This window comes from Hemiscyllium ocellatum, chromosome 9, assembly GCF_020745735.1.
Source record: "Hemiscyllium ocellatum isolate sHemOce1 chromosome 9, sHemOce1.pat.X.cur, whole genome shotgun sequence".
Taxonomy (NCBI): domain Eukaryota; kingdom Metazoa; phylum Chordata; class Chondrichthyes; order Orectolobiformes; family Hemiscylliidae; genus Hemiscyllium; species Hemiscyllium ocellatum.
Genome location: NC_083409.1, coordinates 67,735,458 through 67,761,681, shown reverse-complemented (window position 1 = coordinate 67,761,681; position 26,224 = coordinate 67,735,458). Strand labels below are relative to the sequence as shown.

Below are 26,224 nucleotides of genomic sequence, written 5' to 3'. Positions count from 1 at the left end.
GCTTTGCTGGCTGGACCAGCATTTATTATACATCCCTCATTGCCCAGATGGCAGTTAAAGACTCAACCATATTGCTGTGGGACTGGAGTCACATTTGGATCAGACTGGGTAAGAATGGCAGTTTCCTTCCCTAAAGGACCAGATGGGTTCTTCCAACAATGGATTCATGATCAATATTTGACTCTGAATGCTAGATTTGTAGCGAATTGAAATTCCACCATCTGCCATGGCAGGATTCGAACCAAGATCCCCATGACATTACCTGAGCCTCAGGATTAATAGGCTAACGATAACACCACAGCACCACGCTGTTTTATTTTATTTCCTTTCTGGATTCCAAACTTTGCCTGTGCCATCAAGCTGTATGTCAGGCCTCCAGTGTTAGGAGTTACTAATTCAACCAGTTTAAAATTAGGAAGGTCGAAACAATTATGTTTGGTCCTCACTATAAATTGGCATTAGTTCTACATCCGCTCCCTGCTTTTGCATCACTTGTACCTCTTGGCCATTGCCTTTTATGTTTGCCACCATGGTCGATTATATGATCCCAATTTAGGCGGCAACCACAAACATTTTCCAATACAGCTGACTTTCAATAACATCACCAGAGTCTGATCCTGCCTCAGCCCATCTGCCACTGAAACATTCATGTCTTTGTCCAATATATCCTTACTAACATTTATCTCAATCAACTTCAGCTCAGCCAAAACTCTGCAAACCATATCCAATTCACCATTGTGATCCGTTCAAAGTCTGGGCTTTTCTTCTCTCTGTAAAACCCCATAGGCCTTGCAAACCTTCCCTTCATTCCTCAAGCTCTCTGACTTCTTCTAAATTGAACGCTCCTCTGCTCCACTTCCTGCAATGCTTCCCCATCCCCGCCCCAAAAGCTCCACCCTATCATAACCCTGGCTTAGCAAGATGGCTTCTCTTCCATATGATTGCAATTTGTTTTTATTGTTGTAAAAGGTCACTTCCTCTATCAGCTGGACAACTGTGCTAAAAAATACCCCAAAAACGACATTGCATTAATAATTAGTTCATATGCAACTAACTATGCAATTCACGCTTTGAATCTATTCCTTCTAAAAGTCACACTTTTTAACCATGAAAGCAAAAAAAATGTAACAGTATAGTTGCATACCACACAACAGAAAAAGAGTTCTCATTCTGCATCTTTACAAAATATCATTCAACATGCAAAAATTCACCTTTAGTAAATGGTTACCTATATCAAAATCTTCTGTAAGAGTTTACCTTGACTAGTTTTTTCCTTTCTCTTTCTTCTCTTTGTCCAGGTTTGCTTTGATGCACTGAGTATGGCTGTTAGAAATCCAAAAGAAACTCAGAATTAAATGATATCTTGTATTTTAATTCATGAAAAATACAACTTGGTTGTGTTGCATTATGGGCATTCAATCGCATCATTTTAAGGATCAGAACTAACGCTTTTTGTTGCTTGTTATTCTTTCTGGCAGATAAAAACAAAGCGATTCAAATCGAGATCACACACTATGAACAACATCTTCCTTACCAAGGATACAAAAAGCTTTGACAACTCTTTCCCACTGAATCTCCTCCCTGATTAAATCACAGCAAAACATACAGGAAATCTTTATTCATATGTTATTCACAAGCATGTAAAACTAGATATTGAGAGTAAAGTAGAATGGAACCCAGCACGAGTAAAAGGTTCACAACCTGAAATGTTTACTGTTTTCCAATTTAAATGTCGCCACGTCTGCTGATTATATCAGGCATTTTTATTTGTTTTCATAATATCATTTCCAAAGGTCATATAAATAATCCAATTTCTATTTATTAAACATCAACCAAAGGTTGCCATTTTGCAGCCGGCATAGGGGTGCACAAATTTAATGGCGAATGATTCTCTACCACCATGAAGAAAACACACCGAATTGAGCTCCAAACTGCTCAACAGCTGGCTGGTGAGCTTCTTGGGAAATTGCAAGCCATGATATTGAAACCCTGATGTTTCCAGAAGCTGCCAACTAATGAGAGATCGGCAGCATATGGGTCATTCAAAACCATTTGTTACTCCTCTTAAATTAGGGAAAAGATCTGCACCCAAGATCATGTGGTGCACCAAGTCCCGTAAATTTAACCATACAACGTCCATTATTCACATGTTAAGCCATTCTCTAATTCTCCAATATGTCAGATAGGTAGTGCCTAAAATCATTACAACTCCCAAATATTTCTGCTGGTGAAGGGATTGATGTGCACTGTGTACAGTTAATGCATGTAAGGTTCTGAATGAGCAAATTCAGATCCTAATGCTTTTTAAGGCTGTCACTGATAGAGTGGTTGATTGGAGTCTAAGTCTTGGACTCAAATCAATTTTTTTTGTACTGTGACTTGGACAAAATTGACTGGTAACAGTTCTTGATTTAAAAACAAATTTTTTTAATCCTCATTCGCTTCTTTCATTATGAACTCATGTAAGGAGGTGGCTGCTTGCTGGCAGGCACAGGGGTAATCTTGACATGTATTACTTAAAACAATTGTACCAACTGCACTGAATTCCAAAGACAGTAAAGGCCACTTTCATCAATGCTTTTTGAGATTTTGCTTTCATAAATGATTTATCAATCATGACACCACCAAAAGTTGTATCACTTGGTAACAAAAGCTCTTGAGGTATTGTCACAAAAGAAACTCAGTTTACCAATAGTTGATTCGTAGTAAAGAAGTTAAGTAGTGCTGAAAATGACATTTTATCAAAAACCTAAGACAAAAAGACAAAATGCATCTTTTTTCAGCAGTACTCGGAGACTCTCTTTGTAAAACATGTGGTACATATGGAACAAAGATAATGAATAGTGCTATGAGAGCACAAACCTTTGTTCACCATCAATTTAATATGTTCTAACATTACTTTTTCCAAATTTATCGGTCATCAGTGCCTCATCCATTCTTCTTTTCTGGAATCACAGAAGAATCATAGAATCCCTACAATGCAGAAAGAGGCCATTCAGCCCATGGAGTCTGCACTGATCTCCAAAGAGCATACCACTCAGATTTAACCTGTTTCCATAACCCCACATTTGCCATGGCTATTCTACCGACCCTGCATATGACTGGACACGACGAAGCAATTCAGCATGGCCAATCCACCTAACCTACACAACTTTGGACTATAGGATGAAACTGGATCATTCAGTAGAAACCCACGTAGATATGAGGAAAATGTGCAACACAGATAGTCACCCAATGTTGGTTTTGAACCTGGACCTCTAGCACTGTGTCACCATGCCATCTTTCACTGCTACTTCTAGTTGTCCTTTGTTTGTGCTAATGAAGTAAACTCAAATGCATCCTCTTCTTCTCACATAACTGTCTAAAACTCCTTCCTTATACAATTCATCTGTAGTGAGATCTCCACATTAGGAGGACAAAGATAGATTAGATGATCACCGAACAACGCCATTCTAAATCTGTGACCCTATCTTACTGATGGTTCGTCAGTTTAATTCATTCCTCTCACACACACCACTCCACCACCCAAATCATTAAAAGATATTAATAATGTGGGAATATCAGACAGCATTATCAACCTGTTAAAACCGGTCATGTCACAATTTCAATAGCACCAATATTAGTTATTACTTGTTCTTCTCATTCTTTAGAAGAGTGCTTACAGGATCCCAGAGTGAGAGAATTTAGATAATTTGAATTTGGAAGTAAATGGAATGTATCTCCATATTATATTGCTCACCTGCTAATTATTTAACTAGTAATTAGGGAACAAAGAAGCACACAGCGCTTTTGTTTTCATAATGCTGGTTTAACTCTTGTTCAACAAATTATCCCCTACAATTTCATATTCAGGAAACACTTGTGCATATTGCAAGTATCTCTGTATTAGCAAGTGCACACTAAAAAACAGGTTATCATTCTCTGCATGCTGACCTGAATGATGTGCAATAACTAAACATAATTATTCATATTATCTGTATAAGTCAAGTATGGTGCATTACTGACACTTCAACCCATGGATCAGAATGTAATTATCTCCAGAAATGCAGTACAATTAATGAATTTAAATCCGTGGGCAAACTCAAACTGGGATTTGAGCATCTTAAAGTCACTGCATGTGAAAGTTGAACAAAATCCAAAAAAGATTGATCAAATTAAAATGATACTGCACTACAAAACAAATAAACAATTTTATGTTTCAAGAAAAGTCTGGCGGCTACTTTAATGCATAAACTCAAGCTGCTGGCACAATATGCATGAAAATGCAACATAAGTTAAAATTTTGCAGCACATCCTGCTCTCAAATCCATCCAAAAATTTGGTCTTCGGCACCTATTAAATCATTAAAATTTACAATTCCTCATTTCTTAAACACTGCATGGAAACATGTTTGCAAAGTAAAATGGTATTGTTAAGTATTATTAAGGTCTAATTACATTGAAGAAATAAAACGGTGGCACAGTGGTTAGCACTGCTGCCTCACAGTGCCAGAGACCTGGGTTCAGTTCCCGACTCAGGCGACTGACTGTGTGGAGTTTGCACATTCTCCCCGTGTCTGTGTGGGTTTCCTCCGGGTGCTCCGGTTTCCTCCCACAGTCCAAAGATGTGCAGGTCAGGTGAATTAGCCATGCTAAATTGCCCTCAGTGTTAGGTCAAGGGGTAAATGTAGGGGAATGGGTGGGTTGCGCTTCGGTGGGTCGGTGTGGACTTGTTGGGCCGAAGGGCCTGTTTCCACACTGTAAGTAATCTAATCTAATCTAAAATGCGAACATTTTTTAATTTCTTAAAAATCTAGAAATAATGTTTCATTTAATAGACAGCACGCAATTTATTTTAAATTAAAAGAGTACTTCCTGAATGGAAGAACTCCAGAACAAAAGTAGGAGGTCATTCAGCCACCAGGTCTGTGACAGAAGCCCTGCCTCCAAGCAAAACCCTGTTTTTATTTATTTAATATCCCATACAATGAAAATTTTATAATAATGCAGCTACTAACATTTTTGCACGAGAATGCTGTAGCAATTCAACTGTAACTGCTCCAGCAACCTAAAGCAAATTCTGTGACATGACTATTTGACACATTTTGAATTTTCATTTTCAGTGTTATGAATGTTTGCAAAATACTGTCTAGAACATGAAAATTATTATTTAAAACATACACCGCATGTAACATCTGCTTTTTTAAGTTATAGTTAAATGACAAAGTTAGATGCTGAGTCTAAGTTATTCTATTTCTGAGTCAGAAAAGGTGGTTTCAAGAATATGAGGGAATATTGCAGATCACAGGTGCTGTCTCTCAGATGAAGCAATGAGGTGCTAGCTGCCTGACCATATCGACATCAACTTTTGCTGAAGTGCAGGGCAAGTTCTTCCAGCACCCTGACCGACCTTTATCCCTCAATCATCATCAATAAAAACATGAAATAAATTCTATTCACTTGCTGTTGGACAAGACTGCAGGCTATTTTGCTAGTGCTGTTGGGGAGAACTTAAGCTTACTAAGCAGAAAATATTAGAAAGCAGCATCAAGATACACAAAAATGTAAGGCAAGGGAGATAGCCTAAGTTCAGAACTGAAGTCTGAGTAAAGGACATTTTTAATGAAGTCTCAATCAGGATTTTACTGCATGCATGAGAATTCATGCAGCATAATTCATAAGATTGCGGACTTACAGACATAGATTGCCATGTGGGTTTACGATGTAATAGCGATAATGGAGACCTGACTTAGGAAGGTCAGCTCAAATGTTAAATGCTCCTCGTAACAAAGTGATGAGAAATGATTGGAAAGGAAAACACGCAAGAGGAGTGGCATTTTGTCAATGAGACTATTTCAGTGTTGGACAAAAAAATGCTTCAGAGAGTTAAGGTCAGATTTGATTGGGCTAAAGATTAAGAAGAATGTCATTATATTCATCAGCAACGTATGGACCACTAGCTAGTGGGATTTATAGAGAGATATGAACATCATGGAGTACTTTTAATAGGGAACATAATCATCCATATATTGAATAGGATAGCAGTAGTGTAAGGGGTCAAGACGGACAGGTGTTTGGAAGATTTTTCCACAGCAGTGTGCATCCTGTTCAATAAGAAAGGGTGGTAAAAAGAGGAGTATGGACCACACAGAGAATGAGCTGCTGGAAGGCAGATGAAACTTGATGCAGAGATGTTTGATGCAGAGGTGTGAGGTAACATACTTCAGTATGAGAACATGGTGAGACTGTAAAATATGGGGTGCTAATCTGAAGGGTGGGCATAAAGTTGAATAAATATTTTGCATTTATCCTTACCTACGAGACAGATTCTCCCATGATAACTGAGAAAAAATTCAATCACCAGAAGGATTTAAAATTTAAAAGAAGTATTACTGGATTAAGTTAGGATATGAGGCATTGAAGGTTATGGAAGCAAGTTGGACTGAAACATTGCAGAGATACTGGCCATTATTTTCAGTCTTCCCTGGATTTGGAGAGGTAGTAGAAGAATGGACAAGTGTCAATAATACACCTTTGTTCAAAAAAAGGTTCTAAACGTCAGCCAGCAGTCTAGTCAGTTTAACTTCAGTATTGGGGAAACTTCCGCAAACAATTAATCAGGATAGAATTAATCATCATATGGAAAACTGTGGGTTGATTCAGAGAAGTCAGCATAGATTTGGAAGGCAAAATTGTGTCTTACTAACAAGTTGGAGTTTTGAAGAGGAAATAGAGATGGTTGATGAGAGGAAGGACATTGATATATTACATGAACTTCCAAAAGTTGCTTGGTACAGTGCCACATGACAGACTGTGGAGTAAGTTATAGGTCGTGGAACAAAAGGGACAGTAGCAGCGTGGATGCAAAATTGGATGAGATAGAAGATGCAGAAAGTAATAGTGAATGGATATTTTCTGGGCTGGAAGAAGGTTTATAGTAGAGGTCCCCAAGATCAATATTGGAACACTTTGCTTGTCCTCATCCAATTGTCCACACTGTGAACAATTCCACAGGGAACCGTTTCAAGGTTTGCAGACTTTGAGAGGAAAATTAGAGAGCCTTATAAATTGTAAGCAGAACACAAAAGAATATTAAAAGGACATTGACACATTGGTAGAATGGGCGGATAAGTAGCAGATGAAGTTTAAGGCAATACATTTCAGTACAAGGAACATGTAGACTCAGTATTAAATAAGGGATACTATTTTAAAAAGTGTGCAAGAGCAGTAAGACCTGAGTGTATGTGTACATGAGTTATTAAAGATGGCAGGACAGGCAGAACAAGTTGTTAACAGAGCATTCAGAATTCAAATCTACATTAACAAAGTGTGTAAGAACAAGAAGGTTACAATGAATTTACATAAGACACTAATTAGATATCAGCTAGATTATTATGTATAATTTTAGCCAACACACAATAGGAAAGGTGTAAATACATGGGACAGATTGCAGAGAAGGTTTAAGAGAATGGTTTCAAGGATGCAACACTTCAGTTATGAGGAAAAATCAGAGAAATTGGAACTGTCTTTAATTGAGAAGAGAAGGCTATGAGGAGTTTCAAAAGAAATTTTCTAAATTATGAGGACAAAGATAGGGAAATCTGTTCCTACTCAAACACATCAACGGCCAGAGGCCAGTGGGAAACCACAATGCTGGACACCAACTCAACCAAAGTTTCTAGCAATTTCTGTAAAGTAGATCTCCCCCTTTCTGGAATCAAGAGATTTTCAGGCATCTTGCTATAATGATATCATCAAGCAGAGTGAGCAAAACAAGTTACACTGAAGCATTAGTTGCAAATCATGAAATTATAAACCATGGAAAGTCTTTACATTTAACTTTACAAATGGCAAACTAAATAATTGGTTCATATATATACATATATAGAGAGAGAGAGAGAGAGAGAGAGAAGATAAAATAACAAGTAAATACTAAAAAGGGAAAATTTTAAGTTAAAGAAAGAACAACTTATCATATTCCGTAAATATAAAATTACGTTTTCAGCACTAGTGCGGATGTTCAGCAGTAGTATAATGACATGAAAAGCCCAATTACAACTTATTTAAAACACTAATTTTTCCAAGGATTTTTACACTAAAGGTAAGAGTGGAAGACTGTGTTGTTAATCTATTTAATGATTTCTAAATCATTGCATTCTGTGAAAGCCTCAACAAGGCATTCATTAGCATGGTGCAGAATTCACTGGCAACAACTTAAAGATTTTCATATTGTTCATGGGGGATCCCGAAAGTTTTCTGTCAGTTTCAAAGGAATGATGATGGCAAACAGTAACAGCATCATCATCATCATCACTATCACAATGGCCACTGATCTGTAAAACACTTGATTCATAAACAAGCGGTGATTAAATAGAACAGTAATGTTTAGCTAAGACAAGAATCGTCCAAATGAAAGCATTATATACAATATGGAGAACATTTGGCAAGAGTGTGGGGATAAGTTGAGTAGAAACTGAAAAAGAAACAAAATTGGCAAAAAAGAACAGGCTCAATCAACCTTTTTTATGATACTGTACTTTTAAAATAAAATGCATAAAACTTTACTGATTCATCTTTTATGAGAATGTGGTAGTGGAAAAGCATAGCAGGTCAGGCAGCATCCGAGGAGCAGGAGAATCGACGTTTTGGGCATAAACCCTTCATCAGGAATGAGGCTTGTGTGCTGAGAGATAAATGGGAGGAATTAGGAATAAGGGATATCATTCGTACAGGAGGCAGGGTGGGAGGAGTTGTAGTCCAGGTAGCTGTGGGAGTCGGTGGGTTTGTAGATGTCCATGGTTAGTCAATTGCCGGAGATGGAGATGGAGGTCCAGGAAGGGGAGGGAGGTGTCCGAGATGGTCCAGGTGAATTTGAGGTCAAGTGGAAGGTGTTGGTGAATTTGACGAACTGTTCAACATTCTCCTGGGAGCATGAGGTAGCACCGATACAGTCATCGATGTAGGGAATAGTGCCGGAATAGCTGTGGAGGATGGTCTGTTCCACATACCTGATGAAGAGGCCTCCCCCTCCCACTCCGCCAAGGACATGGAGGTCTTGGGCCTCCTCCATCGTCAAACCCTAACCACCCGACACCTGGAGGAAGAATTCCTCATTTACTGGCCTGGGACTCTGCATCCACATGGATCAATGTGAATTTCACCAGTTTCCTCATTTCCTCTCTCCCCACTTTATCCTAGTCTCCAATTTGGCACCGCTCTCTTGACCTGTCCATCTTCCTTCACACCTATCCGCTCCACTCACCTCTCTGATCCATCACCTTCCCCCCATCATCACCTTCATCTACCTATCACATTCCCAGCTACCTTACTCCCAGCCCCACCCCCCCTCCCATTTATCTCTCAGCCCCCTGGCCCACAAGCCTCATTCCTGATGAAGGGCTAATGCCTGAAAATGTCAATTTTCCTGCTCCTTGGATGTTGCCTGACCTACTGTACATTTCCACACTCACGACTCTGATCTCCAGCATCTGAAGTCCTCACTTTCTCCTAGTCGATTTATCTTTTGCGTTTGCATTATGTCCTTCTCTAAAAGCATCATCTTCAGTTAACCAGACATCCCAAATTAAAAATCTGGCATAATCACAAGTTTCATCAAATTAATACTGCCACTGACCTCATAACAAGAATTAAATCATTAAAGTGCAACAAGTGTATTACGAGTTAAAAGAAAATATGATGCACTAAATTCATATTAATTGTTGGTGGTGAACTATCTCTTACAAGCTAGTTTTTTGCTGTCATTTTGAAATGTCCCTGGACCTTATGCATAAATTAAAATCTGTTCATTTTTTTCTTTTTCTTTGATTGACCTGGAACAAATGAAAATAATGGAATTTTAACAATAGGGATTTGAAATAATTATGCAGATTTCACTTCTACCTTTCTGAAGGGAAGAGTTTGTCAGCTTGAATACAAACACAGATTCAGATGCTCTAGGGAGAAACAAGCTGTTCAGCCAGAGTAACAGTGAATGAAATTACTCTTCCCTCAGTCTTAATGTCAATGTAAAGGCTAAATCAGATCAACTTAAACAAATGCCCTTCTGATAAATTAAAACCTTTTTTTGAAGATTTCTGTATGAAAGATCTGAAGGTACTTTTGTCACTATTATAATGAATGGCTTGTTTTGTAAAGAAAAAGCAAGTTTGCTACAGAAATAATAATTATAGACTGAATGATTAACTTCTGCTACATCATTTACCAACCTCAATAATTACACTTACCAACACTTCCAGCCAGTAATGAAATAATTCTTAAAGCTCATTGCATGAACTAATATGGTTGCAGGAACTGTCTTCAAAAATGATACCATTAATGTGAAACATTTTCAAGTTTTACTCACCCTTGGAGTGGGCAATAAGCTTTGAACAACAAAAACAACTGGATTTCCCACATTTTTTATGGTATTCACTGCTTCGTCATGTGTGGCATTCTGCAGGTCCACACCAGAAACCTGCAACATAAATTAAGATTAAGTTGACTTTTGCTTGTTTTTCTCAATGCCCAGTACCTTGAAACAAATGTTACATCGTCTAGATAAATGACGAGCGTTATCAACCAAGTACAAAATTAAATATCTTCCGATAATAAGTCTGCTTAACCTGAACTCTGGTAAATATATGGCTTTTGGAAGCAACAGGAGATATAATGTGACCACATGTTTGCTTCCATGCTGTACACCTCTATGACTCTATGACTAGGAGCAGGAATAGGCAACTCAGCTACTCAGTCTGTTCCACCATTAAATATGACCATGGTTGATCTCACCTTGGTCTCAACTCCACTTTCCTGCCCAATCCTCTTAACGTTTTAATTAGATACTAGTTAAAAATCTGTCTATTGTCTCCTTAAATTTACTCAGTACTGCAGCATCCACTGCACTCTGGGATGGCTAATTCCACAGATTCACAACCCTTTTGGAGAAGTAATTCATCCTCGCCTGATTTAAATTGGCTACCCTCAACCGAAAAGACTGAACCCTCATTCTTAGATTAGAGTGGTTCTGGAAAAGCACAGCAGGTCAGGCAGCATCCGAAGAGCAGGAAAATCAACATTTCGGGCCAAAGCCCTTCGTCAGAAATAGAGGCAGGGAGCCTCCAGGGTGGAGAGATAAATGGGGTGGGCGGGGGCGCTGGGGAGAAGGTAGTAAAGAGTACAAAAGGTGAATGGGGGTGAGGATGGAGGTGATAGGTCAGAGGGGACGGTGGAGCAGATAAGTGGGAAGAGAGATTGGCAGGTAGGACAGGTCATGAGGATAGTACTAAGCTGGAAGGATGGAACTGGGGTAAGGTGGGGAGAGGGGAAATGAGGAAACTGGTCAAGTCGACATTGATGCCCTGGGGTTGAAGTGTTCCGAGGTGGAAGATGAGGCGTGCTTCTTCCAGGCGTTGGGTGGTGAGAGAGCGGCGGTGGAGAGGCCCAGGACCTGCATGTCCTCGGCAGAGTGGGAAGGGGAGTTGAAATGTTGGGCCACGGGGCAGTGGAGTTGATTGGTGCGGGTGTCCCAGAAGTGTTCCCTGAGGAACTTACGTGGAGGTGTCCAGTCTCCCCAATGTAGAGGAGACCGCATCGGGAGCAACGGATACAATAAATTACATTGGTGGATGTACAGGTGAAACTTTAATGGATGTGGAAGGCTCCTTTGGGGCCTTGGATGGAGGTGAGGGAGGTGGTGTGGGCGCAGGTTTTGCAATTCCTGCGGTAGCAGGGGAGGATGCCAGGACAGGACGGTGGGTTGTTGGGGGACGTGGACCTGACCAGGTAGTCCCGGAGGGAACGGGTCTTTGCGGAAAGCGGAAAGGCATGGGGAGGGAAATATATCTCTGCTGGTGGGGTCCATTTGGAGGTGGTGGAAATGTCGGTGTATGAAGCGGTTAATGCGAAGGTTGGTAAGGTGGAAAGTGAGGACCGGGGGGTTCTGTTCTTGTTAAGGTTGGAGGGGTAGAGTTTGAGGGCGGAGTTGTGAGATGTGGGGGTGGTGGAGTTAGACAGCCATAGCTGACAAAGGAAGTCAGGAAAGATATCATAGAAAAAGAGAGCGCCTATAAAATGGTTAAGAGCACTGGGAAATCATAAGATTGGGAAAACTACAGAAACAAACAGAGGATAACAAAGACGGAAATAAGGAAGGAGAGGATCAAGTATAAAGGTAAGCTAGCCAGTAATATTAGAAATGATAGTAAAAGTTTCTTTCAATATATAAGTACCATAAGAGAAGCAAAAGTAGAAATTAGGCCACTCCAAATTGATGCAGGAAGGCTAGTGATGAGAGATAAGGAATTAGCTGAAGAAATTAATAAATACTTTGTGTCAGTCTTCACAGTGGAAGACATGAGTGATATCCCAACAATTAAGGAGAGTCAAGGGGCAGAGTTGGTTATGGTAGCCATTACAAAAGAGAAAGTGCTGGAAAAGCTAAAAGATCTAAACATTGTTAAATCTCCGAGCCCTGATGGGCTACATCCTAGAGTTCTGAGGGAGGTAGCTGGAGAAATAGCAGAGGCATTGGTTGTAATCTTTCAAAAATCACTGGAGTCATGGAAAGTCTCAAGACGACTGGAAAATCACTGTTTTAACCCCCTTATTCAAGAAAAAAATCAAGACAAAAGATGGAAAATTCTCGGCCTATTAGCCTAACCTCAGTTGTAGGGAAAATTCTAGAATCCATTGTTAAGATGGAGATTTCTAAATTTTTGGAGGTGCAGGATCAGATTAGAACAAGTCAGCATGGATTTGGTAAAGGGAGGTCATGCCTGACAAACCTGTTAGAATTCTTTGAAGAGGTAACAAGTAGGTTGGACCAGGGAATCCCGGTGGATGCCATCTACCTGGACTTCCAAAAGGCCTTTGATAAGGTGCCTCACGGGAGTCTGCCGAGTAAGGTGAGGGCCCACAGTGTTCTGGATGAGCTACTGGCATGGCTTGAGGGCTGGCTGTCTGACAGAAGTCAGAGAGCTGGGATAAAAGGTTCTTTTTCCAGAATGACAGCCGGTGACAAGTGGTGTCCCGCAGGGTACAGTGTTGGGGCCCCAGCTATTCACTTTATATATTAATGATCTGGATGAAGGGACTGGGGGCATTCTGGCGGAGTTTGTCGATGATACGAAGTTATGTGGACAGGCAGGTAGTTCTGAGGAGGTGGGGAGGCTGCAGAAAGATTTAGACAGTTTAGGAGAGTGGTCCAAGAAATTACTGATGAAATTCAATGTGAACAAATGCGAGGTCTTGCAATTCAGAAAAAAAATACAGGGATGGACTACTTTCTAAACTGTGAGAAAATTCATAAAGCCAAAGTACAAAGGGATCTGGGAGTGCTCATCTAGGATCCTCTAAAGGTTGACTTGCATGTTGAGTCCGTGAGTCCATGGTTAAGAAAGTAAATGTAATGTTGTAATTTATCTCAAGACGGTTGGAATCTAAGAGCAGCGATGTGCTCCTGAGACTTTATAAAGCTCTGGTTAGGCCCCATTTAGAATACTGTGTTCAGCTTTGGGCCCCACACCTCAGGAAGGACATACTGGCACCGGAGCGTGTCCAGCAGAGATTCACATGGATGATCCCAGGAATGGTAGGCCTAACATACGATGAACAGCTGAGGATCCTAGGATTGTATTCATTAGAGTTTAGAAGATTGAGGGGAAATCTAATAGAAACTTACAAGATAATGCATGGCTTAGATCAGGTGGACTCTGGGAATTTGTTTCCATCAGGCGGGGATACCAGGACCAGTGGGTACAGCCTTAGAATTAGAGGGGGTCAACTTAACTGAAATGAGAAGACATTTCTTTAGCTAGAGAGTGGTGGGCCTGTGGAATTCATTGCCACGGAGCACAGTGGAGGCCGGGATTTTAAATGTCTTCAAGGCAGAGATTGATAAACTCAATCTCGCAAGGAATTAAGGGATGTGGGGAGAGTACAGATAATGGCATTCAAATGCCCATCAGCCATGATAGAATAGCAGAGTGGACTCAATGGGCCGAATGGCCTTATTTCCACTCTCATGTCTTGTGGTCTAAATGGTTCAATCTTTCCTCATGATAAAGGTCTTTCAGCTCTAAAATCAAACTAGTGAACCTATTATATGGCAAAACATCCCATATACTTTCAAGTTCAATGTGAATTAATTACATTATCATGGTTTTAAAATATTTGCCATAGCGAAACAGAGCACAAATTAGAGTCACAGAGATAGAAACAGACCCTTCGGTCCAACTCATCCATGCCGATCAGATATCCTCACCTAATCTAGTCCGTTTGCCAGCACTTGCCCCATATCCCTCTGAACCCTTTCTATTCATACACCGATCCAGATGCTTTTTAAATGCTGTAATTGTACCAACCTCCACCACTTCCCCGGCAGCTCATTCCACACACGCACTACCCTCTGCGTGAAAAAGTTGCCCCCAGGTCCCTTTTATATCTTTCTCCTCTCACCCTAATCCTCTGCCCTCTAGTTCTGGACTCCCCCAACCCAGGGAAAAGACCTTGTCTATGTACTCTACCCTGACCTTATAGGGTCTATAAGGTCACCCCTCAGCCTCCGATGCTCCACGGAAAACAGCCTCAGCCTATTTAGTCTCTCCCTATAGCTCAAATCCTCCAACCCTGGCAACATCCTTGTAAATCCTTTCTGAACCCTTTCAAGTTTCACAACATCCTTCTGATAGGTAGGAGACCAGAATGCATGCAACATTCCAAAAGTGGCCCAACCAATGTCTTTAACTATATTCTGATAGAATGAAACATTCTTGTTTACAATGATTTATGCATGCTCTCTTGTTTGACTCAGTACACACTGTCAAAATGGTTATTGCTAACTTCTTATGCAAGCTCCAAACAACATACATTTTTGTCTGATGGAATAAATACACAGATGCATCTGCTGCTTCTTTACTGAATGATAGCCAAATTAAAAGTCATTCGAAGTATTTGGTTCCCAGGAAGACATCAATGTATTTTGTTAAATGACAAAAATCTTGAGAATACCTAAACACCTACTAAGAAAGGCTTACAGCAGTATTTTATGGCAGGGATGACCTGTTTGCTGTATGAAGCTCCTAAAAGCCAGAATATGCTGCAGGTGGGCTACATTAGTTAACAGTGGGACTTCTACCTCTCAATGGGAGGAATCTTCACATCTAGGAGTTGCTAGCCAATCTGGGTGACTGATGTTTCTTTCAGGAGAAAGTGAGGACTGCAGATGCTGGAGATCAGACTCAAAGAGTGTGGTGCTGGAAAAGCACAGCAGGTCAGGCAGCATCTGAGGAGCAGGAGAGTCCACATTTCGGGCATAAGCCCTTCATCAGGAAACAGACTCTTCGACTCTGGTATTTCCTTCAGTCTTGGCAGTGCCAGAGCTTGGTAATGAGACCTCTTGGGACGGCAGATAAGAGCTTACAAAGGATCATGGCTGTACTACAAAGGTAGGTCCCAATATTTTAAGGTGAAGAGGGATCCTGGAGTTCAGGCAAGAAGGGTTTTGTAGAGCAGGCAGTGTAGAAGGAAGGGGTTGGTGCCCTGAATGCAAGCGAGGCTCCCCCAAAATGAAGTGCCCTCTTCCTTCATATTGACTATAAATTAAAAGTCTTCCCGTACATTTTGGCATGGGCAGTCAGTGCATCATTCAGGGCAACAGATTCACTAACAAGCTTAATTTACCTTCAATTGTTTGTTTGCATACACAATCAAAACATACAAATTAGGAGTCCAGTCTGCTGTTCAATAAAATTATGGCTGACCTAATTTCAAACTCAACTCAACCTGCTTGCCTACCCTCAATAACCTTTCACCTCCTTATCAAGAATCTATCTGCCTTTGCCTTAAAGAAAATCAAAACTTCTGCTTCCAATATCTTTTGGGAGTAGAACTTCAAAGCTACTTAACTTGCAGAAAAAAACTCCACATCGCGGTCTTAAATGAACAACCCTAAAGTTAGTACGTGCACTGCCATTTTTACATTTGCCTACCCGATCTATTGCGGCAGGGAGCTCAGAGGGCATGTCATCTAGTCTATGTTACATTGCCTCCACATGGAGGGCCCCTAGTAAAACCCAGCCCACAATTTTTATTGGAGAAAACCTCAGGCAATATGGCATAAGAATTGGCAGTCAATTTTAAAAAGCAAATGTAAGGTGTACTTCAGCAATTTCCCAACAGTATAAAGCATATTATAACTAAAATACACTTGTTTAAAAAGGGATTAAGATAAAAGACGGGAAATTGCAAGTCGATTCGCCTGACCTCATTCGTTGGTAAGATTTTGGAATCCATTGTGAAGGATGAGATTTCCGAACACTTGGAAGTGTATTGGTAAAATACTGCAAAGACAGCATGGTTTCAGCAAGGGATGTCATGCCTAACAGATTTGTTAGAATTCTTTGAGGAGGTAACAAGCAGGTTAGACAAAGGACAGCCAATGAATATTATTGTAGGGATATAGACTGTAGGAAAATAGATGGTGACATCTTGCAAAATGTTCATATTACAGAGGAGGAAGTGCTGGATGTTTTGAAATGCATAAAAGTGGATAAGTCCCCAGGACCTGATCAGGTATACTCTAGAACTCGGTGGGAAGCTAGAGAAGTGATTGCTGAGTCTCTTGCTGAGATATTTGTACCATTGAAAGTCACAGGTGAGGTGCTGGAAGACTGGAGGTTGGCTAACGTGATGCCACTGTTTAAGAAGGGTGGTAAGGACAAGCCAGGGAACTATAGACCAGTGAGCCTGAGATCGGTGGTGGGCAAGTTGTTGGAGGGAAGCTTGAGGGACATGATGTACATGTATTTGGAAAGGTAAGAACTGATTAGGGAGAGTCAACATGGTTTTGTGCGTGGGAAATCATGCCCACCCCAGGGAAAAGACTTTGTCTATTTATCCTATCCATGCCCCTCATGATTTTATAAACTTCCATAAGGTCACCCTTCAGCCTCCGATGCTCCAGGGAAAACAGTCCCAGCCTATTAAACCTCGCCCTATAGCTCAAATCCTCCAACCCTGGCAACATCCTTGTAAATCTTTTCTGAAATCTTTCAAATCTCACAACAAAGATAAAATTAAAAATGTTGCTTAGGCAGCAAAATACAATCTTCCACATACACAGGCCCAAAGGTTCCAGCCTCCACATGCTCAGAGACCAGATATGCCTGGACGGATGTGTTGGTACCCCTCAGATGTCCTGACACACTGACTATGAGGTAATTGTCCAGGAGTTTAAACTTCCAGTAAGAGTTACCCAGTATCTGGAAACCTCTCATAGGGTCTTTTGCATAACGACAAAAGTAAACCACAATTAACCACACTGACAACCCGCACCCCCCCACCGCCACAACAACTTTAGAACACTCACTCACCCTATATCCCCCTACCCAACACTTGACTGTACCACTAAACACCCTGATACATCCTGACCCTCATTCATTTACTAGCCATCTGTTATCCTCTCACTAACTTATCCATCACCGTACCCCCAAGCTCACACCCTTTAGCTTCCTACCATGCTAAGAGATAGTGGGACCTATTAACTGTTTTTCCATTCTGCAATAATGGAGGTATTGCTGTAAAAAGGGGGCACAACGTTGACAAAATATCACTGTGATACTGCTCAAATGATATGCTGAACTGCAAGTGTTGGGGTAAGGCCTACATCAGAATTTATACAGTCATAGAGACATACCTGAAAATTCATAGAGGGGCAAGAAGATAATTTTTCTTCTGATTTTGGTCAGAAATAGGAATACCAGCACAGATCAGAAGTTCTAGACAACAGTAATTTGACTGAATCCTTTGGGTTTCTCTTAGTGTTCTCAGGCACAACCAGGAGATTAGAATGTTTAGTGTACCAATAAAGACATTCCAATTAGCAATTTATTAGAGTGGTTACCATTGTACTTGTTCTCTCATTCTTATTAACATTAACATTACTCATTCATAAACAAAATTATTTACCTCAATTATTTTGTCCCCTGTCTTCAGAGCTTTCGATCTTCCAGCTGGACTCTCTTCCAAAACATGTTTAATAAAAATTCCTCTCAATTCCTCCCCATTTTTCAGTCGTTTTATTACTTTATTGCCACCAACAATACTGATTCCGAGTGACTCTCCTGGTTCTCGCCAAAGTTCAACCCTAGGTTAAAGTTAAATATTCTTGTAATTTAGGATGTAGAGGCAAATGAAAACTTTTGCCTATTTTGTACTTCATATTGCCAAATTCAAACCATAAATTTTCTGCAAGATGTGTTTGTATTTACAATTAACTTAAGTTACTTATTTAGAGCTAAGAACCTTTTTCCTCTCTGTTTGAGTAGCTTTATTTCAAATTCAAAACTCACCGGGCTGAATCTTATACTTTGTTGGCTGAGCATGAGTCTTGCTAAGTTGTTGAAGTGATTTTCTTCCTGAGGCCCAGTGGGTTTTCTCATCATACTTTATCAAACCTGCCTCATTAACTACTTTCCATTCTCATGGCACCTCTTGTATTCGATTACCATGCACTGTCATTCAAGGGATATCCTGGATTTCACTGGCATTATTCCCAAGCCTTCATCAAAAGCCCATGTGCACCCAGTCATCCCGTAATTTGGAGTTGTTCTCCACGGTTCCTGATATTTGCCTGAGACATGGCAGATTCCTGGAGATCCTGGATGGTATGGTGCCGTCATAGGACCTCCTCCTGCCCTATGACAAGCAGTGGGGGGGGGGGGGCGGGGGCACAATACCAGACCATGCCAGCCTGCTGATAGGTTGCCACCTGGATTAAACATGGGGTGTGTGTGACCAGTGCCCATGCTCCAAAAAGTTGGAGTCTGGTTTCCAACATGGAGTTTATTCAGAGCAAACAGCAAACTGAATCTGCCGGGTACCTGCTCTGATTTCTATCTCAAGCTTTCCTGATGTCTAATTGTTGGCTAAGTTTGGCAAGATTGGAACTCAAATATTAATGAAGAGAATTGGGTCATCAACAAGGCATTTCACAAGCATCGTTCCCCAATAATTAGTAACTTGCTGCCTGGCAAGAATCTCGCCACCCAGTTGTGAAAAGCATAAAAGATGGACCCAGATGATCTTATTTGCCACCTACTTGACCAGTTCTGCTGCACTTCACCAAAGCCCATACTTCACAGAACCTTGTAAAATTCCACCCCTTGGTCTGTGATTTCATTCTTAAAAATGAAAAATCTTTCTGGATCCAGTATTCTGTGCAGGGTTAGTTTCACAGTTTTTAAATAGAAATTACATCAACAAAAATATGTAAGAATGGAAAAGGAAAGTGACATCCTTCAGAAAGTTAGTCACTTAATGTCACACAGTGTGACTCCAGAAACTGCAAGCAATAAAGAAAAGCAGCGGTTGTGTTTTGCAAATACAATGCAGTATGCTTGTATTAACAATGGACCAATTCTTGGCTAATGTAATGAAATAGATTGATCTGGCCAATGACACATCCAGCATTTCACAAAAATCTAAGAGCAGTACTGCAGATCCCTCATTTGTAAGATGCATGGGAACTACCACTGCTCTGATGGAGATTGGAGCAGTAGCCAAGATAACATTATCACTTAAAACTTCCAACACTTAATAAAATTGCCCTTGATCTAAACTTTAATCAAATAATGTGAACCTTGCTCCACATGCCTGCAAGATTACAAAATTCTTTTCTCAGTATGTACAAAACTCTGACAGTATAGCTCTAATCACATTTGAATGCATGTATTTGAGAGGACCTTCCTTTAATTTTGAGGGTGAATTCAAAAGCATTGTATGACTATTTCTTACTGAAGACTAGCAAAGTTCTGACTAGAACAAATAATATGCAATGAGTTGGAAGCAGGCGCAATGAAATTTTTAAAAAACCTTTGATAAATATCTGGATTTAAACATATCCACAATATTATAAATAATTTAGGCTTTGTTTTATACAAAGTTCACAATATTGTCTTTCAATTCTGAAAAAAAACAAGCACTCATAACATAACATAGATTAGGTGAACTGGCCATGCTAAATTGCCCATAGTGTTAAGTGAAGGGGTAAAGGTAGGGGTATGGGTGGGTTGCGCTTCGGAGGGTCGGTGTGGTCTAGTTGGGCCGAAGGGCCTGTTTCCACACTGTAAGTAATCTAATCTAATCTAATAATTAATATTGACTGACCACTCACCATTCCAAACAAAAATATACAGAGATTTTTTTTAAGATTCTAGAGTATTTTGTTTGATTGCGATATTAAAATAGCTTGTGTCTTCTTCTACAGTATTAACTTCATTCACAAATGTAAAGGCTAAGATGGGATTAAATCTTATTATAATGTTCTTTTATTTATTTAGAGTCATTGTAATATCTAGCACAGAAATAGACCCTTCAGTCCAACTCATACATGGCAACTAGATATCCTAAATTAATCTAGTCCTATTTGTCAGCATTTGCCCATATCCCTCTAACCCTTCCTATTCAAATACCCACCCTGATGCCTTTTAAATGTTGTGATTATACCAAACTCCACCACTTATTCCATACATGCACAACTATCTGCACAAAAAAGTCACCCCTTAGTTCCCTTTTAAATCTTTCCCCTCTCACCTTAAACCTATGCCCTCTAGTTTTGGACTCCCCCACCCCAGGGAAAAGACATTGTCTACTCACCCTATTCATGCCTGTCATGATTTTATAAACTTCTGTAAGGTCACCCCTCAGCCTCTGATCCTCCAGGGAAAATAACCCCAGTCTATAAGTCTCTCTCTGTACCTCAAGCCTGGCCACATCCTTGTAAATCTTTTCTGAACCCTTTCAAGTTTCACAATATCCTTCCTATAGAAGGGAGAGCAGAACTGCATACAGTATTCCAACAGTGGCCTAACCAATGTCCTGTACAGCTGCAACATGACCTCCCAACTCCTCTGCTCAATGCACAGACCAATGAAGGAAAGCATACCAAATGCCTTCTTCACTATCCTCTCTACCTACGACACCACTTTAAAGGAACTATGAACCTACACTCCAATGTCTCTTTCTTCAGGAACAAACCTTACCATTAAGTGTCTAAGTCCTGGCCTGATTTGCCTTTCCAAAATGCACACCTCACATTTATCTAAATTAAACTTCACCTGCCACTCCTTTCTTTCCACATACTTTATTTTTACAACACATTAATAATTGTTATCCATGCCATTTTTAATATTTTATTCTTTCATTTGTACATAAATAATCTGGCATCCAGAAGTTTACTGTTATCACAAAACCAATATGTAACGCATGGCTTTCTTCCTTTTATTTTGTCTCTGCTAATTGCAATTGATACAAAAGAAATAAGCGAGTGTAAGAGAGAAAAGAGCAACATGTTTACAATTTTCTATATATTTGCAGTTAAGAAGTCATTTAAAGTAAAGATTAAATGTAAAAATTCACACCAGCCTACTCAGACTCCGAAAAATAAATATTGTCAGGCAATGACTCCAATGATTGATATCAGGGGAATACCATTATTGACAAATTTTCAAACAGTGATGCATGCAAAAAACATGCCATTTGTCCAGTGACTGACTGCCCATTCACGTGGCGCAGTCTCTTTGTACTCAACACATGTACACAATATTTATGATATGCCCGGTAAAAAACATAAATATAGCCAATACCCACTATATTTTCTTGATTTAAGTTCCTTTACTTCTGCAGTAATTTAACACTGTTAAAAATATCAAATTTGCATTATTGTCCACAATTCTAAGACATAATTATTCTTAATTAAAGTGGGTTTTAATTTCATCAGAGATGTTTGGTCAGTTATGGCTTTCATAACATCTCTGAAAATTGAAATCACATTCAAACAACAAATGTACATCTTATGTTCGATGTATTTTGTGCAACTCTGCCATATCAGCTACTATCTCAGCAGTGTGGTTGTGCAGCAGTACAAAACACGAACATGAAAGATAAGATGGTGAACTATATTGGGAACAGAAGTTAAATATCATGACACTCTCTTACCATCGTGGTGCCTCCCAGTGACTCATTACTGGGGTTTCTTCTCCTTCGCCTTCCTCTCTTTCAGGCAATTCACTGATTTAAAAAAAAGAGTAAAGTCACATTGGAAAATTCTTCAACATTAATCTTTAATTACAACAATGAACTTCGATAGATACATGACTTCAAAATTAAAATCAAAATATTAAATATATTAAATGTTACTCATCAAATCAAACACTCAAAGTCATACAGTGTGAAAACAGACCATTCAGTCTAACTACTCCACACCGACCATGTTCCCGAACCAAACTAATCAAACCTGCCTGCCTTTGGCCCACATCTTTCCAAACATGTCTATTCATAAATTTATCTAAATATCTTTTAAATAATGTAACTAAACCTGCATCCACCATTTCCTCTGACAGTTCATTCTATACATTAATCACATTGTGTAAAAAAGTTGCCTCTCATGTCCTTTTTAAATCTTTCTCCTCTCACCTTAAAAATATGCCCCGCTAGTTTTGAACACCACCAGTTGAGGGAAAAGACCTTTGCTACTTACCTTATCCTTGCCCCTCATGATTTTATAAACTTGTACAAGGTCACCTATGCTCCAGTGAAAAGAAGTCCCAGCCTACACAGCCTATCTTTTATAACTCAAACCCTCCATTCCCAGCAACATCCTGGTAAATCTTATCTGAACCCCCTCCAGCTTAATAATATCCTTCCTATAACAGGGCAACCAGAATTGCATTTAATACTGCAGGAAAGGCCTCACCAGCGTCCTATTAAAATTCAACATGACGTCCCAACTCTTACATTCAAAACGCCTGAATAATGAAGGTAAGCATGCTAAATGCCTTAACTGCCCTCTCTACCTGTGCCACAAATCTCAAAAAATTATATACCTGAACCCCTAGGTTTCCCTGTTCTACAGCACTACCCAAGGCACCACTATTAATTATTTAAGTCCTGCCCTTGTTTGTTATGCCAAAATGCAAACCTCACATTTATCCAAATTAAACTCCACCTGCCACTCATCAGCCCATTGACCTAATTGATTAAGATTTCTTTAAAATTTTAGATAACTTTCTTCACTTTCCACTTTCCCACCAATTTTGGTGTTATCTGCAAACTTATTCACCATTCCTCCTATATTCTCATCCAAATCAATCATAGAAATGACAAACAAAAGTGAATCCAGTTCCGATCCCTGTGGAACAAGGGACGACAAGCCTCCAGTCTGAAAAACAACCCTTCACCACCACTCTCTGTCTCCCACTGACAAGCCAATTTTGCATTCAATTAGCAAGCTCATCTTGAATCCCGTATAACCTAACTTGACTAATTAATCTATCTTGTGGATCCTTATCCAAAGGCTTTAAAATAAAGTCCAAGTAAATAAAGCCGACCTCTCTGCCCTCATCAATCTTTGTGGTTACTTCACAAAAAAATTCAATCAAATTTGCATACCACAATTTCTCTCACACAAACCATACTGACTATTCCTAATCAGTCCTTGCCTCTTCAAATGCACGTAAATCCTATCTTTCAGAATCACCTCCAACAACTTACCCATCAGTGATGTCAGATTCACATGTTTATAGTTCCCAGGCTTCTCCTTACAACCTTTCTCAAACAAAGGCACAATAATAGCCAATCTTCAGTTGCTCCTTTGCTCTTAATGTACTTGTAGAATCTCTTTGGATTATCCTTAACCTTATCTATCAATGCTAACTTATATCCCTTCTTTACCTTCCCGATTTCCTCCTTAAGAATGCCCTTCCTTATATGCATTCCTTATACACTTCAAGAGATTTATCTGATCCCAGTTGTCTATATCTAATATATGATTGTTTTCATTCTTGTCTGAAACCTCAATATCTTTATTCATCAATTGTTCCCCAATCTTATCAGTCTTACCTTTCACTCTAACAAGAACATAACTTCTCTCAACTCTCAATATCACACTTTTGAAAACCTTCCACTTATCAATTGTCCAGCAGTCTACTCCAATCAACTTCTGAAAGTTCTTCTCTCATATCATTAAAACTTGCCTTACTCCAATTAAGAAGGTTTATCCTTTTCCATAACTACTTTAAAACCAACAGAATAATGAACACTAGTCCTAAACTGTTCCCTTACTAACACTTCAGTCACTTGCCCTGTCTTATTTCCCAAGAGAAAGCAAAGTTTTAGATGTTGATATTAACAAAATTCTTGAACATATTGAACAAATTCCACACCATTCAAACCTTCAACACTATAACAGTTCCAATCAATGTTTGGAAAATTAAAATCCCTTGCTACTATATCCTTACTATTCTTACATATATTTGAGATCTCTACATATTTGCCCCTCAATTTCCCTCTGACTATTGGGGGGCATTGTAGTACAATGCCATCAAGGTGATCATCCTTTTCTTATTTCCAATTTCAATGCATATATATTTTTTCTGGACGATCCCTCAGAAATATCCATTCTAATTACATTAGTAATGTTTTCCTTAATCAAAAACATCACTCATCCCTCCTCTCTTGGCTCCTTTTCTGTCCTTCCTATTGCATCTAAAGGCAGGAACATTGAGTTCCCAGTCCTGTCCTTCCATCAGCAAAGTTTAAGTTCATCAGCCTTACTTATAAGGCCCTCTGCATTGAAATAAATGCAATTTAATTCTTCGGAATTAGCTTGTGATCTGACTTGCTCTTGTCTTTCTTTTCTAATTAACTTGCTCTTTTCTGATTCAGAAACATTCTTACTTGTCTTTCTATTTTCACTGCTTTCATTTCCCACCCCCCACCCCCCCACCCCCAATTGTTTACAGACTCCTGAAATAAAATGAATAAATTTTCCCACCAGGATATTAGTCCCTTTCCCGATCAGGTGAAACCAATCCCTTTCCCAACCCAGAAGAGATCCCAATGATCCAAGAATCTGAATCCCTGCACATTGATCCACTTCTTCAGCCATTGTTTTATCTGCCCTATTCTTTTATTCCTTTTCTCATTAGAACTTGGAGCTCCAATGTTAACAAACCTGAGGTTACTACTTTTGAGGTTCTTTGCTCTAACTTTCTCCCTAGCCTCTTATAGTCACTTTGCAAAATCTTAACCCTTTCCTTAATTATGTTGTTCCTACCAATTAATGCAACAACTTCTGGCTTCTCACTCTCCCTATGACAATATGCTTCATGAGTCACTAAATATTTGTCAGAATCTGTGTGAAGGAACTCAGTTTTGCAATGAATTCCATATTTCTATGAATAAAATAGGAATAAAAAGAACTACTCATCACAAGTGATTTAACTGCTCACAAGCTGAACTACAGGGGCAGAGCAGCTCAGTGGCTTTGGCAACTGTAACTGTGCAAAATGTATGACAATGTCGAACATTGAAGGTGCAACCCATGCTTCAAATCAAAGCCTAAAATAAGTGCATGTTGATTGTGAAACAAAAAGCAAACTGACAAAAAAAATCAATGGAGTTTAGTCAGTGAAGTGAATTATATGGTTATGTTCATCAAAATCAGCTGGAACACAAACTCATTGTTTTCTCTCTTTTTAGGTGCTGCCAATTCTGCAGTGTATTTTCAGTATTGTCTGTTATAGTTCATTAGTCTACTATATTTCATTTGGAAAATGCTCTTAGAAGATTATGTGATCAAGATTTACTCAGCAATACAACTAATTCACAATTGCAGGCCTGAAGCCTTTGGAAGCACTTGAGATTGAAATACATTGTGCTTGCTAACAAGCATATGAGCAAAAGCCAGTAAATCGAATTGAAGATATAGATCATATAGATCGTAGATATGAATAGAAGAGACATTTTGAGGAGCTAAAACGTCCTCTCTTGTTCTTCTGCCTTTTGAAAGCTAACTCGGGAGGTGTCAGGGATTAGGCAGAGGATTTCCATGAATGCATCATTTAAACCACAGCTTTCAATTTTTCTTAAAGTACTTTTGCATCGCTTCTGAAGACTTAGAATGAACAGCTTACGATTATATTCTTCAACTGCACAAAAGAAAATTATGAACCAATAGAAACACAAATGTAAGAATTCTGCCCCAGATTAATTGCTTGATAATGTGACCTCTTGTAAATAACTATGTTAACTAACAACAGTAATGTTTCATTAGATCAGTCACTCATATATTTAAAATGTTTTTGGGAATTCCACCTCAGTAATATCTTTTTTTTCTGCAGCTAGTGAATTTGAAAATTATCTCGAATAATTTGAAAAAAATAAGTTATAAACAAAATAATAATTATGAT

At 39.4% G+C, this 26,224-nt stretch overlaps 1 protein-coding gene across 2 annotated transcripts in view; it reads right to left on the bottom strand.

Moving 5' to 3' along the window:
• The window catches only part of patj (PATJ crumbs cell polarity complex component), a 384,258-nt gene that overhangs the window by 223,350 nt on the left and 134,684 nt on the right, over nucleotides 1-26,224 (bottom strand). For both annotated transcript variants that reach the window (XM_060830432.1, XM_060830434.1), the window contains 4 exons: nucleotides 21,972-22,043; nucleotides 17,943-18,120; nucleotides 10,342-10,452; nucleotides 1,258-1,323 (listed from right to left, as the gene is read on the bottom strand). In XM_060830432.1, the coding sequence (XP_060686415.1) occupies nucleotides 1,258-1,323; nucleotides 10,342-10,452; nucleotides 17,943-18,120; nucleotides 21,972-22,043 (427 nt within the window). The remainder of the gene's footprint in view (nucleotides 1-1,257; nucleotides 1,324-10,341; nucleotides 10,453-17,942; nucleotides 18,121-21,971; nucleotides 22,044-26,224) is intronic.